The 20,398-nt window shown below is 37.9% G+C and overlaps 1 protein-coding gene across 4 annotated transcripts in view; it reads right to left on the minus strand.

Annotated features, from left to right (window-relative positions):
- Nucleotides 1-94: 94 nt before the first annotated feature.
- Nucleotides 95-20,398, minus strand: part of LOC114047037 (spermatid perinuclear RNA-binding protein) — a 136,988-nt gene continuing 116,684 nt past the window's right edge. For 3 of the 4 annotated variants that reach the window (XM_027867703.1, XM_027867702.1, XM_027867705.1), the window contains 6 exons: nucleotides 17,667-17,825; nucleotides 14,232-14,366; nucleotides 12,837-12,977; nucleotides 10,203-10,326; nucleotides 4,076-4,120; nucleotides 95-602 (listed from right to left, as the gene is read on the minus strand). In XM_027867703.1, coding sequence (XP_027723504.1) covers nucleotides 526-602; nucleotides 4,076-4,120; nucleotides 10,203-10,326; nucleotides 12,837-12,977; nucleotides 14,232-14,366; nucleotides 17,667-17,825 — 681 coding nt within the window. In that variant the 3' untranslated portion in view covers nucleotides 95-525. Of the gene's footprint in view, nucleotides 603-4,075; nucleotides 4,121-7,969; nucleotides 9,842-10,202; nucleotides 10,327-12,836; nucleotides 12,978-14,231; nucleotides 14,367-17,666; nucleotides 17,826-20,398 lie in introns of those variants that run through there. The other variant, XM_027867704.1, reaches the window with a different exon arrangement.

Raw genomic sequence — 20,398 nt, forward strand, 5'->3', positions numbered from 1 at the left:
TTCTCTCATACTAAAAAATAAATAAATAACTGCAGCCTTAATTGAGTTAACCCTGGGCCAAGAATAGATGACTACATCAGGAACCAGGCATTACTCTGTGTTACAACAAAAACAGTTTATTTGTGATCTTTGTTTTATACTCTATACATCCTTCACAAATTTAATTTTACATAATCTGAGACTTCATTTAAAACAAACTTTGAGCGGCTAGTTTGTCCCCTAGAACAGAAGGGCTGGTATAAGTTATTATCGGAAAATGAGGTAACGTTTCACAGAACTAGGTTTTTTTTGTTGGGAGTAAGGGAATGGAAGGTTTGTGTGTATTTTTTTTTCAAGTTTTAAAGAACTAAATTTGCATTTGTTAAAATCAAAAAATCAAAAGTAGGAAAAGATGTTCTTTACAAATCATTTTTGCGCAAGTTATATGTTCAAAGGAAACCGGATAAAAAGGCTTGTTCTCTCTTCTAATATTCGGGAGTGGACTGGATTGTTGCTCAATCAATAGGAATTAGCTTCAGCCATTTGCTAAAAGAATGAGTAGTGGGGAACTGGATAGGTTGGGAATTTCATAACGGGCAACAGAACCATTCTCTTGGGTAAACCTACAGAGAGAAGAAACGGAGAGGACTCCAAATGAGTTTAACAATCCAAAAATCAGGTTAAAAAGTCTTAACAGTAATATTATTAACCCTTTCCAGATTAGTCAGTCAATGCATTTGGTTTCAGGAGAGGTCCAGCAAGAGACATCATCAATTATTCTTCTGTTATGTACGATACTTTGCCTACCAATGATTGCTTTGGGAAGGCTCTAATCCACCCCCTTGTCCCCCTTCCCCCCAAAAAGACTTAGGCAAATGATCTTACTACGAATAACCAAAGAAGAAGGGTAATACTGTTGGGTTGTAATTCTGAAAATACTTTCAAAATACAAATGTCTTTTCTTAGAAGTTTGGTGGTGTGTATTTTATGGGACCAAAATAAATCATCAAAATTAGGCCCAACTCTGCTCTCTCTAGAGATTAGCCAAATAGGAAGAATGCTGAAATAAAGCCCCAACCAATAGAATCCTTAACACAGGAGGGGGCAACATAGTGGTAATATTGGCATGGCAAATCTGGAAAGATTAATGGCTTGCTGAATTTCATGATTAAATCAGTTCTTGTGGCCTCGCAAACTTCTGCATACTCAGATAGGGTTTGAAAATCGGCTCCTGTTTCTGTTCGCTCAGATTTAACCTATATAGAAATCACAAAGCAGCAACAGCAGGTATTTCAGAGCACCAGATGATCAGAGGAACGTTTCCCAACATGCAACAGCTTTACAAAGGCCAAAAGACATGTTTCCCTTACAGCCAAAAGAAAGCGCCATTTAAGTAGTTTTGCATCACAAGAACATTTCTTTTAAAAAAAAAAAACCTCTATGTGGAAAAATGGGGGCATCTAATATCACACATTTTTGAAGTCAGTTATATGGGACAAAGAGGATGGGAACATTTGCAAGTCAGGCTCTATGTGGACAGAAGCACAGTGTTAACAGAGGACAGAGAATAGTGATTAGGTAAAGAGCAATGGAGGGAAATAGGACTGTAGTTTGGACACAAGATGGTACTGGTATAAAAAAGTATGTGCCATATACTAAGTGGTAATCACTCAATCTATGTTTATATGGTTAGCTTAAGAGTACAGAGAGCCAGATTTAAGTACTAGGTTCTACCACTTACCAGTTATACATGGGCTGAAAGTTACTTACCCTCTCTAAAACTCAGTTTGCTCATCTGTAAAATGGAGTAAAATTACTTCCCCTGATTTTGCCAGGGTATTACAAGGATCAAATGAGAATGTTTACATTTAGCTTTGAAACTTTCTGTTCTCATTAATTACTACTTCTAATTTTCAGCAGAGAATTAAGAAGTAGAAGAAATTTAAAAACCAGACAATAAAAGAGATTCAAAAATTTAAGCTTAGAGAGAAATACACAACTTTTACCTGTGAAAAGAGAATTCATGAACTCAGTATATTAATTTCTATACCCTAATCACCTTTTTCCATTTATCTATATTATAATTTGTTCTGCCCTTGGACCAGCAACATGGTATGAGGCAAGGAAAAAACTTCAAAAAAAAAAAACTTATTACATACCCTAGTTTGGCAGGGAATGGGAAGGTGGGAACAGGAACCCTTAAAGTAAGATGAAACACAACACAGGGCTCTACACATATACCTAATAAATTGTTATCAAAATGAATTGCTGAATGCTAAAATTTTTCATTAGAGAGAGCAAAAACTTATCTACACGTAGAACTTTACATATATTATCTCATTTGATCCTTCTAAACGTATGAGATAGGTAACAATTCGCATTTCTATAGAACAGTGTAAATACTATCCTCACAACTTTGTTTTAAGGTCAGTAATTTTAACATCATCATCATCATTGTAATCACTCCCATTTTACAGATAACAAAATTGAGCTAGTCGTAAAACTAGTTAAGTGCTGGAACCAGAACTCAAACCCAAATCTTCTGACTCAAGACCTTATCACTATACCATGATGTAAATAATTATCATACCCATCTCATAGACCTGCCTCGAGGTCATACAGCTAGTAGGTGGCAAAGCCATGACTCAAATCAGGTCTTTTAGCTGTAGGTATAATGTGTGGTAAAATGGCACTTGATAACTGAAGAAACGTCTAAAACCCATTTTGGCTTTACTATATTCTGCCAGAATGCAAGTCTTTCATTTTTTGGGAATATATACTAATACAATTTCCTATGGTAGGTATGACAAATGTAACAGGATCAAGCATGGTTTCTGTTTGACAGTAGTTTAAAGTCAAAAGCATAAAAATGGTATATGCAATGATAAAGTATAGAAGGACTAGCTCCAAGGTAAGGGAATTACCTAAAATGGCTTATAGTGATCATATTAAAGATTTTGTCCTGTTACCCTATACACTACTCACTTCTACGCGCGCGCGCGCGCGCACGCACGCACGCACATGCACGCACGCACACACACGCACACACACACACACACACCCCTCCCTTTCAAACAAGTAATTCCAAAAACACGGAGCCCAAGTCAGGGCAAGTATGTGTGACCATATTACTGACTCCAAAATGTTCTGCCTCCATTACCACATAAACCTCATTCAAAGTTACCAACAGAGCCAGGTGGGACAAACCCATGATTGGCTATTGGAGTCTTTCTACTATTCACACACTGGTGATAGAAGATTCCATCCAGCCAACTGAAATCTTCCCTAGAACTGTCACGTTCTCTTTAGAACAGCCAGTCAGTGGGATTATAGAGAGTTAGAAAGGATCTTAAAAATCATTGAATTCAATTGCCTCATTTGACAGATGAGGAAACTGAAGCCCAGAAAGTAAAAACTGACTTGCCCAGTGTCAGAAGATGATTTAGTTAGAGCCAGATTTAAAATCTGTGTGTCCTGGCTCCCAAGACAGAATGACTTCCATTACACTATACCGCCACTCTATTCTCTAGTCCTTTAATCTATAATAGGATTTAACTCCCAGTTTATACTCTGGGAGCAATGAATTCCCAAAGCAACACATGTGGAAGGGAAGGGATGGATACTTTTGCTATTTGGTATTTACTACACATCCCTAACTCTTTATCAGTGAGGTTTAGTGTTACAGCTAATTAGTGTTACCTACAATTGAGAGTAGCCTATACAATTTGCACATCCCCAGAATTCAACCCTGCATCAGATAATGTTCATGGCCCTTAGGTTGTCTTTGAATAGAGCGTAACTTGGCTGTAAGGAGAACTTGTTAAAATAGTCAAATTCAATATGGTCAGAAAACAGGCAGTTAGACAAGCAGTCCTTCAACAACCAGGAAAAGCAACAAAGGAAGGAAGCTACTCCAACCAAACCAAGAACCACAAGGTTATGGCATTGTTCAAAGTGAATTTTAGTGTGGTCACCATACTAATTGAGTTTCTTAGGGTCCCTCTAGTTAATTGATACGAACCCTGAAATCAAACTGGAGTTTGGACTGCTGGGATAGAGTCAGGAATGGCAGAGGTCAGTAAGAGGTTGTACATACCATAGGCTGGAGCAGCTGTGCTATAGCCATAGGGTGTGCCGTAACCTAGAGCAAACAATGAGATAAGAGATCAAGGCTTGAAAAATTAAAACCAACACCTGCACTAAACACTCATAAAAATGGGCTAAGCATGCCCACTAAAACACAGAACATTAGAGGTGCAACGATCCTTAAAGGTGGAAGTATGTTTAAAACATATCAGAGTCAGAAGGGATCTCAGAAAAATATATGTATAGTAATGACTCTCACTCCTATAACTCTCTATATGTTACAAACTAATTGCTTGACCATACACCTAGGATGGAGAAAGAGCAATGATTATCACACCCATTTCAGCAGTTGAGGAAATTAAGAGTCAGAGAACCGAAGTGATTTGCCCACAGGCACAGGACTGGTAAACAATAAGTAAAACAAGTTTTGGACCTAGAGTCAGGAGACCCTAGTATGAGTCCTAACTGGCCCTGCCATTTATTAACTCTCTAAGGTCACAACAATCATATTCCACCTCTAAATTTCAGCTTCTTCACCTATAAAAATGACTGGGTTGGACTACACAATAAGATTTAGAATCAGAAGGGACCTTAAAGATCATACAGTCCACTGGAAAGCAATTTGGAACTATGCCCAAAGAGGTATAAAACTGTGCATACCCTTTGACCCAGCAATACCACTTCAAGGTCTGTAACCCAAAGAGATCATAAAAATGGGAAAAGGACCCACATGTACAAAAATATATAGCAGCTCTTTCAGTTGTGGCAAAGAATTGAAAATTGAGGGGATGTCCATCAATAGGGAAATGGCTGAACAATTTGTGGGATATGAATGTAATGGAATACTACTGTGCTATAAGAAATGATGAGCAGGTGGAATTCAGAAAAACCTGGAAAGATTTGTATGGACTGATGCAGAATGAAATGAGCAGAATCAAGAGAACATTGTACACAGTAACAGCCACATTGTGCAATGACTGACTTTGACAGACTTAGCTCTTCTCAGCAATACAAGAATCTAAGACAACTCCAAAAGACTCACTATGGAAAATGCTATCCACCTCCAGAGAGAAAACTTAGAGGCATCTGAATGCAGATGGAAGTATACTATTTGCTCTCCTTTTCTTTTGTTGTTTTGTTTTGTTTCTTCTTTCTTGTGGTTCCTCCCATTATTTCTAATTCTTCTTTCAATCGTTACTAATGTGAAAATATGTTTAATATGAATGTCTAAGTAGAGCCTATATCAGATTGCATGCCATTGTGGGGAGGGGGAAAGAGAGGGAGGGGAGAAAATTTAAAACTCAATATCTTATGAAAGTGAATGTTGAAAACTAAAAATTAACTATTTTTTTAAAAAAAAGGATCATATAGTCCAGTCCAACCTTGTCATTTTATACATAAAGAACCTGAAGTGCAGAAGGATTTAATTATCTGCCCAAAGGAGCAGAAATGAATTTCTGTCTTACAGTTTTACAGCTCAAATTCAAGTTTCCCTTCCACTATGCTGTTCTCCCTCTAACCCTGCAAAGTCCCTTAGAGTACTAATGGTCCAAAATGTATACAATCTGTGACAGAACTGGATTATATTCCATGTCTTCTTACTCCAGGTACAGGACTCCTTTCACCATGCTAAGCTCTCTTATTAAGTGAATGATCAGCAATATTAATAGTAGAACTAATTTCAGTCTGCAAACTTTTAGGGCCTTAAAGAAAACCAATATTCACTTGAAAGCATCTGTGACAGACGACAGCTAACATGGACACAAGCAAACTAAAAATGAATTACTCGATGAATTTAAATCTAGGGAAAGGAAAAATAATAATAACTGTAGCTGATATTTATAACATACTTTGTGGTAACAAAGGTCATTCACATCTATCTCCCATGTGACCCTGAGAAGTTGGCCATGGTGTTATTATTCCTGAATTATAGATGATAAAACTTAATATCAGAAAGGATTAGTCGATTGAAAAAGAGGAACTTGGAAGATCACTTAATACAATCTTCTCATTTTTACAGATGGAGAAAGTGAGGTTGAGAGACGAATCAATTTATCCAAGAATCACACAGGTATTAAACAGAAGATGAAATGACTTTCCCAAGGTCACATCAATGACTGGCACTAACTCAGATCTCCTCACCTCAAATCACAGAATTCGCCTCCACATCACAGTCATGTATCCAAGGCCTTTGTGTTAAGTCATTTTATTTCCTAATATTATAATAGGGGAAAGCACCACGGTTTAGTGGGAAAAGGAAACAATGGACTTAAAGATGCAGTAGACCTGAATTTGAATCATGGCTCTACTTTTTGACCTTGGGAAATGCACTTCAATGTTGAGGGAAAAGGTTCTTCATCTATAAAATATCAGTAATAATAATAATAAGGTAGATAGTTGAACAAGGTAGTTGTAGAAATCAAATTAATCATATGTTAGATTGATTTGTAACCAAAAAGTGCTATGTAAATTTATTATCAGAAGGAACATCTCTTCACCATAGGCCCACAGTGAACATGAATGGTAAGCATATGTCAAAAAAAGCAAAACAATGTTAACAAGAGAAAGCCTAGCTCTAGAAGTATCAACTCTTCAGGCAAATACATTACATATCAATTAATATATAATTATTTTCAATTACATCAGCATGCCAGTCAATGAAGATAACCAGTCAATGAAGATAACCAGTCAATGAAGATAATATTCAAAGTATGCCAGCTTCCCATAATGTAGCTCTTTAAAAAAAAACAAAAAAAAGATCAGTAGGAAGAACTGAGCTATAAGAAAACACGGTGAAAACTTTTCTAAGGACTTGGGAGACTAAGATCTGAGCTAAAGTCATTTCCTTGGTAAGTATTAGCTTTATAAAATCAAAGATCTAGAACTGGAAGGTACCTTTAAGGCCATCTAATCCAACCACTCATTTTACAGATGAAGATAAACTCAGGCTGTATGTCTTTCCCCTCAAAAAATGCTGTCAGCTCCTTTTTAGGAGGAAATGTGAGCTCCAACAGTTATCTAACAATGAAAAATAATAGTCCCTCAAAGATAATGGCTGGATAAGGCTGCATAAATGGAAAGAGACTTTCAAGAAGAGAAAGAATATATACTTATGTCCCCTGCTCTAGGTTAGATCACATGTGAAATATTATGTCCAGATGCAGTTGCTACAATTTTAAGAATGACACTGACAAGCTAAAACTTCTGGAAAGGAGAGCAACTAGGATAGTAAGGGGTCTGGTAACCATACTATATACATATTGGTAACAAAGGCTAACATTTATATAGCCCTCTGAAAGTTGATAATGGAAACAGCAATGAACTTGGAGTTAGGAGACCTGGGTTCAAATCCCATTTCTAGTACTTACTGGAAGGTGGACCCTGGGCAAGTTATAATCTGAGTATCAGTTTCCTCATATGTAAAACAGGAAGCAACAATATCAGCAACTGTTTATGTAGTACTTACTTCACGAGGTTGTTAGTAAAGCACTTTAGAAACCTTAAAGAGTTAGAGAAGACTAAATATTATAATCATCAATTCAAAGAACTGGACAAAATACTGGAGGACAAACAGAAGGAGATGATTACTGTCTTCAAGGATCTGGAGGGCTGTACTGTAGAGCAGAACTAAGAATATGTAGGAAAGCAGATTTCAAAAGGAAAAACAAAATCAGAGAACTTCAGAGCTGTAATGGACTTACAATATCATTCAGTGCAAACCCTGGCCCCCCAATATATGCAAGAACATGTCTCTAATAAGCAATAAAAACAATGCTCAGAACATGAAATTTTCTCACATTTAATCTCACCTCACTCTAGTTCCTCTAAATACCCCATTAGAGAACTTTTTCAAAAAAGTACATATGTTAGAGTGATTTTATGTTAATCAATTTATACACATTTATATCACTCAATAAGCATTTATTGATTGCCAGCTATGTGAATGGCACTGTGGTACGAGGTATGTGCTGGGGATACAAATACAAAGAATGAAACAGTCCCTATTCTCAAGGAATGCACAGTCTAATCAAGGAAATAAGTACACAGAAAAGTATAAGCAGAATAAACATAAAATACAACACAGCTAAATACAAGATAGTTTGAGAGTGAGGGCACTAGCAGCTGAGGGGATTCAGGAAAGGCTTCGTGTAGAAGGCGTGTAGAAGGAAGAGAGGAATGAGATGAAGCAGGAATAAAGAGAGAGTATTCCAAGTGTGGGGGAAAGCCAGTGCAAAGGTATGGTGATGGGAAATGGAATGGTATGTGTGAGGAAGACAAAGAAGACCAGTGTGGTTGCATCATAGACTGCAGGAGTAGTAGTGTCCAATGAAGCTGGACAGTTTGTGGGGCCACCAGGCTATAAAAGGCATTAAAAACTAAACAATGGAGTTTATATTTGATCCTAGGAGTAATAGGGAGGCAGTGGAATTGAACGAGCAGGAAACATGATGTGATCAGGCCTGGGTTTTAGGAAAATCCTTTTGGTTGCAGTGTGGAGGAAAGACTGGAGTAAGGAGAAACTAAAGCAGCAGAACTAATTAGGTGATCACTGCAATAATTTAGGTGAAAGGTGACAAGGAAAGGCTCTAAGTAGGGGAGGGATATAGAAATGGCACAACCTGGTATTTGATGGGATATGTGAGATAAAGGAAAGTACATTGATCATAATGCTGAAGTTATGAACCTGGGAGACTAGAAGAATAGTGATACCTTTGACAGAAATAAGTAAACTGTTAAGAAGAGTGGGATTTGAGAGAAAGAAAATGATATTTTGGACATGGTGACTTTGAGATGTCTCCAGGACATAGTTAGAAGCGACCAATAGGCAATTACTGAGGCAGGACAGAAGCTCAGGGGAAGACATTTGGGGCTAGATACACAGATCTCCGAGTCATCCACATAGAGATGATTATTAATCCAAAGGGAACTGATGAAGTCACCAAGAGTATAGAGAAAGAAGGACCAATAAGAGAGCCTTAGGGGTCATGATGTAAAAAAAATCCAATACAGAAACACGAGATGTGGTCTAAAAAAGAAAGGGGGGGGGGGGGGGAAGAGATGGGAAGAGAACCAGAGAGAGTAAAACACCATGGTGAAAACCCAGAGAAGAGTATTCAAGAGAAGAAGGGAGGCAACAGCTTCAATTGCAGAATACAGTTAGGTCAAGAAAGATGATAACTGAGAAAAAACTATCAAATTTGGTATTTGATAACTTAGTGATCACTGATAACTTAGAAGAGAGTAATTTCAGTTGAGTGATGAGATTAGATGCCAGAATATGAAAGGTTAAGGAGTGGGTGTAGGAGAGAAGTGAAGACAACAAGTACAGCCAGCTTTTATGAGGAGGACACAGAATGAGGGGTTGATAGGGTCTAGTATAGGTTTTTAAAGGAAGAGGGGAAATCTGAGAATGTTTGAAGGCAGTAAGGGAGGAACCATTAAGTACTGAGAGGTCTGAAGAAGGAAGAGAGGAAAAGGGAAGAGCGAGAGGAGGGGGACGGGGAGGGAGGAAATGGGAACTGCAAGAGGAGGAGGGAGGGGAGGAAGGAAATGAATGTCATCTCATTACTGGAGCCTAGGCAAAAGGAGGAGAGTGGAGATTGAGTTCTGAGATGAAAAGAAGGAAGAGGAAGTTTGTGGACTATGGCCCAAGTGTCTTCTTCTTTTGTGTGTCTGCAGGCAGCACAATGTAGTGCACTCAGAATGTGAGCGCAAACTCAGGTCTTCTGCTTGTGGCCCTGGACTAATCTCTTCATCACTCATTCAGTTTCCTCATCTGTCAAATGGGGTTAGTGTAAAAAAAAATGTGATTTGTAAACCATGAAGTGCTAGAGAAATGGAAGTTTTTGTTTTAAATATCCCAAAGATATTGGGGGGGGGGGGGGAGTTGGAGGGTTAGTTTTCAAAGTTCAGTTGAGAAAAGAAGTCACACCTTTTGTAGGCAGCTAAGCCTGGAATGAGGAGGACCTGAGTTCAAATTTGGCCTCTGGGCAAGTTAATTTAACCTCTCTTCCCTCACCTAAAATGAGGACCATAGCAAGGATCAAATGAAATGATATTTGTAAAGCATTTGTTAGCACCGTGCCTGGCACATAATAAATGTTTATCCCCACCCTACCCCAAATATGGTGTCCTACCTGGAGCTATGTAACCAGGGGCAGCTGCAGCGCCAACAAAAGCTCCTCTTGCAAGGGTTCCTCTTCCTCTCCCCCGAGCTGCCTGGACAGCTGCCGACACAGCTGTATTTACTACACCCTTGGCCTGTTACCAATGACACACTGTTCATTACTTATAGAAATTGGAAATGTCATTGTCTTACCTCTTTAATGCATATATTATACACACGCTGAGATTCTTTAAAGACCCACAGTTTCATAAGTATATTCTTCCCACTGACACAAATCTCAATATTTCTATTTCACAGTAAGATAATAATCCTTTTTTTTTTTATTTTTAAACTCATTGTCACCAATGTTCTGGTGATGAACTTTTCCATCATTGGCTAGACAAGTCCTTGGATTCAAAGTCCTTCAAATTTAAGAAGTGCTAGAGTTTACATTCCATTGGCATAAGCTTCAAGAACTCAAGGTCACCTCCATGTGTATAAGCCCACTGTCAGCAGACATTATGCCTATCATCCAAAGACAAGCTGAGATAAGTACAAAAGCTCATCATCAGAAAGCTGGACACAGTAACTAATGAAAATGTCTAACTAAGGTGTAGAAAGGGTTATGATCTATGTCAGTAAAGGTGGCATCCAAACCAATATGGATCTTTGAAGTATTAAAATAAAGCTAATAATCCTATGGAGTTCAAACAATGCTACAGTTTTTATTGCTTCACTTATACAGTGAGTCTGGTAGTTAAAACTAATAAATTAATTTATGAGTTCTACCATAATATGCTATACACAAAAGAAAAGAACTAGACAATTCATCAGAAGCTGACCCATTACCAGGTTACCTCAATATGTATTTGGAAAAATATACCAGCATAAAAATGAAGCCCAGGGAAGCCTTTAGGATTTTGAAACCAGTCACTAAAAATGATTTTAAGGTCCTCTGTCTTTAGGAGACCTAAATTTAAATCCAAGCTCTAAAAGTAACAAGTTGTGTGACTCTTAGGCAAGTGACTTCCCCTCTCAGAGCCATAGTTTCTATAAAATGGTGATAACATGACCTTACTGAAATACTGTAAGATAAAAACTTTGCAAGCCTTTAAGTATAATAGCTATTATTATTACTAACATTTACATAGGACAGCAGAAGGTCAAGCTACACAATTCCTTAGCAAAATCCATCTTAGAGGGGAGGAAGGGAGATAGGAAATAGAGCTGAAAGTAAAATAAGACAATGTCATGTTTGGCAATTCCTGTCTAAACAAAATGACTTAACAAGTTCTTCATGCCCAATCATAATTTAAATATCAGAAATTACTATGTTTGTCCCCAAATTGTGAAGTTGGTGACCTAAGAAAAAGATGTCATGGAAAAATATATGAAGACACTATGTTTTCAGTTTTTTCAGAAGTGTCTCACCCTTCCCCATCCCTTTGGCTTTTTTCCACTCCAACTACACTATGTTCTACTGACAAAGTAATTTTCACAAGCTCTAATCATGAACCCTTGGCTCAGATACCTTGAATTTTCCTCTAGTTCTTAGTAAATAAAGTTCAAGGCTCCTTAGCTTGATATTCAAAGGCCCTCCACAAATTTGGTTCCAAATCACCTTTATAGTCTTACTCAACAACTTATTTCAAACATTTGTTTAACAACAACTAGGTGCAGGGTAGTGTGCTTAGGAATGAGGATACAAAAATGAAAAATGATACCAAAATGCCCTAATCTAATTGGGCGTAGAAAGGACAAAAGGAAATGGCACAAATAAGGAGGATTTTGTCAGGCAGAATGTCATCTTCTCTCACTGTATTTCACACTCAAATGCTCTAGCTAGACTACTTACCTTTCCCTAAAGTCACCCTGCCCTTTCCAAACTTTATTCCTCTGCACACCCTTTCCCACACACCTAGAATTAACCTGTCCTTCCCAGCTCTCCAAACTACTAAAATCTTCCTCATCCTTCAAGCTCAACCCACGGACCAATTCCACAAAGCCTTCCTTATCATTATTGCTTAAGCTCTTCCTCAAATCCCAACCAATAATGTATACTTGGTATATGTGAGTTATTATCTTTTTTCCAAGTAGACCATTAACTTATTCCTTGGGAATGAAGAATGTCTCTCTTCTACTAAATTTACCACTGGGATTTGGTCATAACAGGAACTGAAGTAGGTGTGCTGAATTTGCCATCCTACTATGGTGAAAAAGTATGCAATACCACACAGATAAAGAAATGCACAATGAACTCCCTCTTACAAACTCCAGGGGTATTTTGCAAAACCTCCACTCCAATCATTTCAAATGCTTTACCACAGCATAGATGTACAAACTCTGGTAGACTACAGCAAGTCGAAAAAGTCTTCAAACAGAGAATGGGGACAGATTATGTGATATACTACTGAGGACCAACCTAGCTAAGAAAAGACACTTGCCATCAGGAGTTGCTCATCAGGGCACATCACCAAAAAAAAAAAAAAAGTCTTCTAAGTTATGAAGAGGTTGATTTGTGTAGTGGAATGGGGCCCCATACAAGAAAATTTTAAAATCTCCTAAAAAAAATAATTGACAAAGTCAGTGAGTAGCACAAGGACTGGCCCCTAAACTGAAACTCAGCAAAATTTGGCAAATTAAAATTTAAGACAATAAACCATACCTGAGGAATAATCTTCTTTTTCTTATTATTTGCTGCATTGGGTCCAGAAAATAGCTTCTCCAGGGCAGCTAGTGCTGCACTGGCTTTTGCTACCTTCTTATTTGGACCTGCACCACGGAATTTCTGTCCATCTACTTCTACCTGAAATAAAAAGTTGCACTTTTACCCACTAAAGCTGCCATATTTTATTTAGTTCACTAAGGTATTTAAACAGAACCACACTAAATTTGGGAGGAAATTCTGCCCCTTCTCCCCAATACCAGGACAAGAAATTATCTAAGTGTACAAAAAACAGACTCCACAAGGAACATAAGTTAAAAGGTGTCCCCAAAATGTTATTCTCAGTTGGGTGAGAGAGTCCTGTATTTTTTTTTTCATCTGATTTCTATAAATGTCAAGAGCAGCTATGTGACCAATCTTCCCTCCTCCCTTTATCCTTTTCTCTTTGTAACAAAGGATTAAAGGAAAGCATTTCTTACTTTCACCCACAGCCTTTTCAGCTCCAGTGGTAATGGTAACTTTGACATAAAGAAGAATCAAGCATGAAACATATTTAAAAACAACAAAATAAGAGAAAGAATCAGAAAACCTCATAGACACCAGAAATGCTCTCTATAACACCGAAGACAAACGGTTGGCCAGCTTCAGTCTGAAGACTTGTGATGGAAGAAAACTACATATAGCCTGAAGCAGCCTATTCTACTTTTGGGGAGATATGATGTAAAAAATTCTTTCTGTATATCTAGCCAAACTCTGCCTTTCTGCAACTTCTCTTCAATGTTCCTACTTCTGCCCTCTAGAGCAAAGAAGAATCAATCTAGTCCTTCTTCCCCACGGAAGTGCTTCAGCTACATAAAAGAAGAAATAAGGTTTTTCCTAAAAGTGCTCTAGGCAAAACATTCACAGTTCCTTTCATATTCCTTCTCACCATCCTACTCATCTTTGTCCAGACAGAATATCAGAGTTAAAAAGGGACTTAAAGGAATTAGAAGCTTTTTAAAGGTAGTAATTCAGCCTTTACTTAAAAAACTCAGTGATGGGGAGCTCACTACCTTCCAAGGCATACCATTCTACTTTTGGACACTAATTAGAAGTTTTTATCTTATACTAGACCAAAATCTGCCTCTTATAACTTCCACCCACTAGTCCTAGTTTTGCCCACAGTATGCCAAACAGACACACTGTAGACTTCTGATGCACTTCTTAAACTGTATTGCCGAGAACCAGGCACAATGCTCCAAATATAATAGAAGAAAGGCAGAAGAAAATGGTACTATCACCTCTTTTGCCCTGAATAGTGTTTTATTCAGGAAACTTAAAGCCACAAATTTCCAGGCAGAGAATCCCTTTGAAATGACTCAAAGATTGGCTCACAGTCCTTATTAAAAAACGCACCTCCATAACAAATCGTTTATCATGGCTTCCACCCGTTTCAGAGATGAGTTCATATTTAAGACCTCTTCTTTTCTCATTGAGCTCCATGACAGGGTTCTTACCACTTGCTGTAAGGATGGGGCCCTGAGTTCTTACCTGAGAAAACAAAAGGAAACATTAACTTGGGGAAATATCACATCATATAAAATTCCAGAAATCTGGACTCCCTAATTAAGAAAGTTACTTATTCTGGGAAAACTTAAAACTGAAATGCATGATTTAATTGCTAGAAATCAAAACTGTACTGTAAATGCAAATACTGTTATACCCATCACACTGATGAAGAAACAGACTTAGCAGACAAAATACTCTTAATAAACCAACCTAGGTCCACATGGTTTCTACACTGCAAAGCAAGACTAAGGGCAGAAATGGAAAAGGAAGTAAGTTACAATGGAGAAATAAAAATATTCTTAATGGTGAGCAAGAAGACTTGTCCACGGTCACATTCCTATTGAGGCAAGTATGGTAGAGTAGAAAGACTACACTAGACTTGGAGTCAAGAGACCTGGGTTTAAATACAACTCCAAAATTTACTCTCCCTTTAAATACAGGCAAGTCACTTTCCTTTCTGAGGCTCAATTTGATCACCTATAAAAATGAAATAATAATCTCTGCACGACTGACCGCATAAGATTAGAATACAGTCTGTAAACCAAAAGGATGAGCAGAAATTGGAGCTATAATTACTAATTAGCTCAGTTTCCTTATCTGGAAAATGGAGATAACAACTTGCACTACCACACTTCACAGTATTATTGTGGTAAAAGCACTGTATAAACATCAGAAAACTTTTTTATTTTCTAAGGATCTAAGATTTTATCAGTGTCCATCCTCCCTTTTCCTTATAACATCCTTTCATGCTTTAGTCAACAGTCTTCATAAGTTGCTGTGGTTGAATAATGTATGACTATTACTCCAATCTGGTGAGACTATTGATCAATATCTACAACCTCGGAAGGCATAACTACAGCTTTAAAGAAAGGCATATAAAATGGTCAAGTGCTAGAGGAAACATTGTACATCATTAATAAAAGTTTCCAAATCTATAGCATTAACAAGGACTTTTCCTCTCAACAGGCCTACATAGGGAGCGAAGACATTCCATTTTACAAATGAATTAACTGACACTAATACACAACTTGCCATGATCTACAGATAATAAATGACAACTATTACTATCCTTATTTTCTAGACCTCAAAACCAACCAATCTAGCTGGGAGTAAAGGTCTCCAATCTAGCACCCTGCCCCCCCAAAAAAGCAAGGGTCTCTTACTTAGCCAGCCTGTGCTTATTAAATGGTTTATGCTTATCCTAGTCTGGGGAAGAGTACAAGAAGTCCAATTTCAACATTTTAAGTTCAACCACATTTCCAAAATCTCAATTTTTAAAAATTGACCAAAAATAACTTGAAAAATTAGGTTTTTATTATTGCTTTCACTCAATCAAGTTCTGCTCTCATAACTCCATGTGGGGAAGTTATGACCTTAGCTTCCTGAAGGTTGTGTCACAGTGGAGCACAAATTCTGACAACTTCTACCAAGGTCACTGAATGTTTTATAATCACAGCAACTACTGAAACTTTTAAGGAGTATGACAATTTCTTTATTAAGGTCAAACTTTCACAGATCCTCATATAGCAACAGTTATTATACAAGGTGATGAAAAGAGCAATGCTTGGTACACATACAGATTCATGAATCCCTTTCAAAACTCCACAGACCTCCAGTGGTCCACTACTCACAGACTAGGAAGCATTCCTGGGGCTATCTGTGCAGAAAAAATAGCCATATCAACAAGATCTATTGAAGCAAAATATCAATTGATTAACTATTACCTTGTCTACCAATCAAGTCTAAGACTACTTTTCAAAAATGTGCCAAGTTTCAATGGTGATGTTACTTCTTTGTGCTTTGTTTTGTTTCATTGGGGGGGGCAAGAGCGAACCCTTGCCTTTTTATGGCTACAATGTTGTATTTCATAGATATTTCTTTCATAAATTACTCTTTACTTAAAGCTACATTGTGAGGCAGCTAAGTGGCACCAGCCCTGGAGTCGGGAGGACCTGAGTTCAAATCCGGCCTCAGAACAAACATTTACTAGCTGGGTGATCCTGCTTAAGTCATTTAACCCCAATTTCCTCACCCCCCCCAAAAAAGCTACATTGTATCTAAAACCTAATAAATGTATCCTCATATATATTGTTCATATTATCAACGTCCATACTGGTCTCCCCTTCTCATATACCACAGTCAGCATCTTGCAATACTCATCTGGTTTTGTAATTGTTTGTATAGTAATTTCAGTATTTCAGGATAAAACACTTGTCACTAAACCTTCCCATTCTTTTGGCAACTCCCCAGATAGATGCTAATTTTCTCATAGGAAGGTACCATACTTTACACTTCTTTTGTATCCAGAATGCCTAAAAGAGCACAGCACATGTTTCAAAAATCCAGTAAGACTGTGACTATGTTGTTGATAACAAATAAATATTCAGTCAAAGCAAAGACAATACAAACTTCTTTCTTTATCACATATTGAAACCAAGTTTTCCAAATGCCTTAAGTTCAATGAGGGATGTCTTCTGAGGGAATAGAGTGAAATTCCCATTCCATCTCACATGATAAAGGCAGAAAGTTACACAGTATTTTCAATTAAAAACTACTTTCTATATATTTCATTTGATCTATAGAACATCCTGCAAATTTATTCTTTCCACATTATAGATAAGGAAACTCAAGTTTGGGGATACACCCAAGGTCATAGCTAATAAGTTGTAGGAAGTCAGATTCCAACCCAGGTCTATTGATTCCCAGTTTAGTCTCTTACGTAATGCCAACTCTCTCACTAATATTCAATCCACCTATTGGAACCCCATCAAACATTCAGAGAGTAGGCACGCTGCAGGTGGGGCAAATTCAAAGCTCTAAATCTAAAGTTTAGGCAGTGCTTTTTTCATTCAACAAGCCTACAACAATGGTAATGGTGATAAACAGTAATAATAAATTCTACAAAGTACTTTCCTGACAATGGTGCTATAAAGTGGATAGTATAAGTACAATCCTCAATTTACTGATGAGGAAATGGGACCATTAGTAAAACATCTTACCCATGGTCACTCAGTCTGTGAATGTCAATATCAGAATTTGTATCAAATTCTCCTGATTTCAAATCCGTCATCATTCTTTTTCCACTATACCATGCTACCTCTCCTATCTGTCTCTATCTCTCTGCCTCTTAGCACTGACCCAAACTGCCCTTTGCCAATCTCATTACTCAAATACTGTAAATGTTCCCAATTGACAGTAAGCACAAAGCTTTTCATGGACCCTCTGTAGATGTTATTGACAAACCTTGTCACATTCCATGTTTTCAATAAAAAACAACTATACCTCTAAGGTACTGGAGGTTTCGGTTGTAGAATTCCCAGTATTATTGCTTGAGTTTGAAGACACCGTTTCATTTTTGCCTTCATTATCTGACTTTTCATCGGAGCTCATACATTCAATATCTGCATCAAAGCCTGTTGGATAGCCCATTGCTTGCAAAACCTACAAGAATAAAAAAAAAATGCAAAATAGTTAAAATTTTAATACACTTTAAATTGAACTACCAGAGACCTAAGTATATGGATGAAAGAAAACATAAAACACCAGAGCATGGTTAGTTCCAAGTTCAATTTTTATCTTTATCTATATAACATTTAGTTCAGTAAAAAAAAAAAAATTAGGTTAACCAGTGTTATACTGTAATTACTGATAAGGAGGGACATCTACAACTGGAAATTACAAGCTAGAGAAATGAAGTTCAGACAGTAACTGAAATGCAATTCTAAAGTTGTTTCTATAGTCCCTATTCTATATATTCAAGTTTTTAATTATTAGATTCTACATGAGACTACATATACATAAACAGCTGATTTTTATTTTTAAAAAATTTTTTTATTCATTTATTTTAATTTATCAACAATCACTTCCATAAGCTTTTGAGTTTTAAATTTTTCTCCCCCTCCCTCCCCAAGATGGCGCACAATCTAATATAGGCTATACATATACATTCCTATTAAACATATTTTCACATTAGTGATATTGTAAGTAAGAATTAGAACTAATAGGAGGAACCATCAGAATACAGAAGAAAAAACAGCAAATAGTATGTTTTGATCTGCATTCAAACTCCATAGTTCTTTCTCTGGATGTGGGTAGCATTTTCCTCATGAGGCTTTTGGAGATGTCTTAGATCTTTGTATTGCTGAGAAGTTAAGTCTATCAAAGTCAGTCATCACTCAATGTGGCTGTTACCGTGTACAACATTCTCCTGGTTCTGCTCACTTCACTCAGCATCAAACCATACAAGTCTTTCCAGGTTTATCTGAAGTCTGCCTGTTCATCATTTCTTATAGTACAATAGTATTCCATTGCATTCATATATCACATTCACAATTATGATTACTATCTGTCTTTCTCACCATCCCTTTTCCTCTCTGTCCACGCCCCTCCCTCTCTCCTCTCCCCTTCCCTCCCCACCAATGCCCTGCCCCTGACCACCACCTCCCCCAGTCCCACCCTCCCTCCACTAACCCCCCTCCCCTTTCCCACCCCCCTCACTGCCCACAGGGCATGCTAGACCTCCTCACCCAACCTATTATGTTACTCCCTTCCTAAGCCAAATCCAATGAGAGCAAGGCCCAAAGCTTATCTCCCTCTCCTCTTTCCCTCTGCTGCAATAGGTCCCTGTGCCCTTTCCTGTGATGCAATTCACCTGTCTGCCTCCTTTCCCCTTCTTTCAGCACATATTCCCAGGTAGACCAGATTAAGTCACTCACTTGGATCTATTCAACCCACTCAACTAGATCCTTTTCATCACTACATCAAAGTCAATCCATACCCACCCCCTCTATGTATACCCCTCCAACATGGTACAATAACAATACAGTTCTCAAGAGTTAACAAGCCCCATCTTCCCTTTGTAAGGATGCAAACAGCCCGCCCCCACCAACAACACATTGTATCCTTCTGTCCCATTCACCCTTCTATGTCTCTCCTAAATCCTATATTTGAAGATCAAACTCTTTGTTGAGCTCTGGTCCTTACACCAAGAAGGTATGGTAGTTCCCTACCTCATTGAACATCCATCTCCTCCTCTGAAAGATCATGCTCACCTTCGCTGGGTAGTTGATTCCTGGCTGCAATCCAAACTCCTTTGCCCTACGGAATATCATATTCCATGCCCCATGGTCTTTTAATGTAGAAGCTGCAAGGTCCTGTGTAATCCCAACTGTGCTTCCACGACATTTACATTGTTTCTCTCTGGCTGCTTGCAGCATCTTCTCCCTGACCTGGCAATTTTGGAACTTTGCTACTATATTCCTTGGTGTTTTCAATTTGGGACCTCTTTCAGGAGGTGATCGGTGGATTCTTTCTATTGCTATTCTACCCTCTGGTTCTAGGACCCCAGGGCAGTCCTCCTTCATGATTTGCTGAAAGACACTGTCTAGGGTCCTTCCCTCATCATGACTTTCAGGTACACCAATAATTTTTAAATTGTCTCTCCTGGATCTATTTTCCAGGTTAGTTGTTCTACCAATGAGGCATTTCACGTCCCCATCCACCTTTTCATTCTTTTGTTTTTGTTTAACTGATTCCCACTCTCTCATAGAATCATTAGCTTCCACTTGCTCAACTCTAATTTTTAATAAATTATTTTCTTCGATTAGATCCTGTACCTCCTTCCCCAATTTGGCCAATTCTATTTTTTAGGAACTTGTTTTCTTCAGTGTACCTTTTTTCCAGTTGGCCAATTGTATTTTTTAAGGATTTGTTTTCTACAGTTAATTTTTGTCCTTCCTTTTCCAAGCTATTGACTCTCTCTTGCATACCTCTCATTTCTTTTCCCATTTTTTCTTCTCTCTCTCACTCGACCCCTAAAATCCTTCCTGAGCTCCCCCAAGAAGGCCTCCTGGGCTTCAGACCAGTTCACACTCCCCTTTGAGGTTCCAGATGTGGGTCCACCAACAATGTTGTCCTCTTCAGAATCTCTGCCCTGATCCTCAGTCTTCTCACAATAAGAATCTACCATACATTTCCCTCTGTTCACGGTGCCTGCCCGTTTCCCAGCCTTCAAA

This window comes from Vombatus ursinus, unplaced genomic scaffold (assembly GCF_900497805.2).
Source record: "Vombatus ursinus unplaced genomic scaffold, bare-nosed wombat genome assembly UNPS02014786.1, whole genome shotgun sequence".
Classification (NCBI taxonomy): Eukaryota; Metazoa; Chordata; class Mammalia; order Diprotodontia; family Vombatidae; genus Vombatus; species Vombatus ursinus.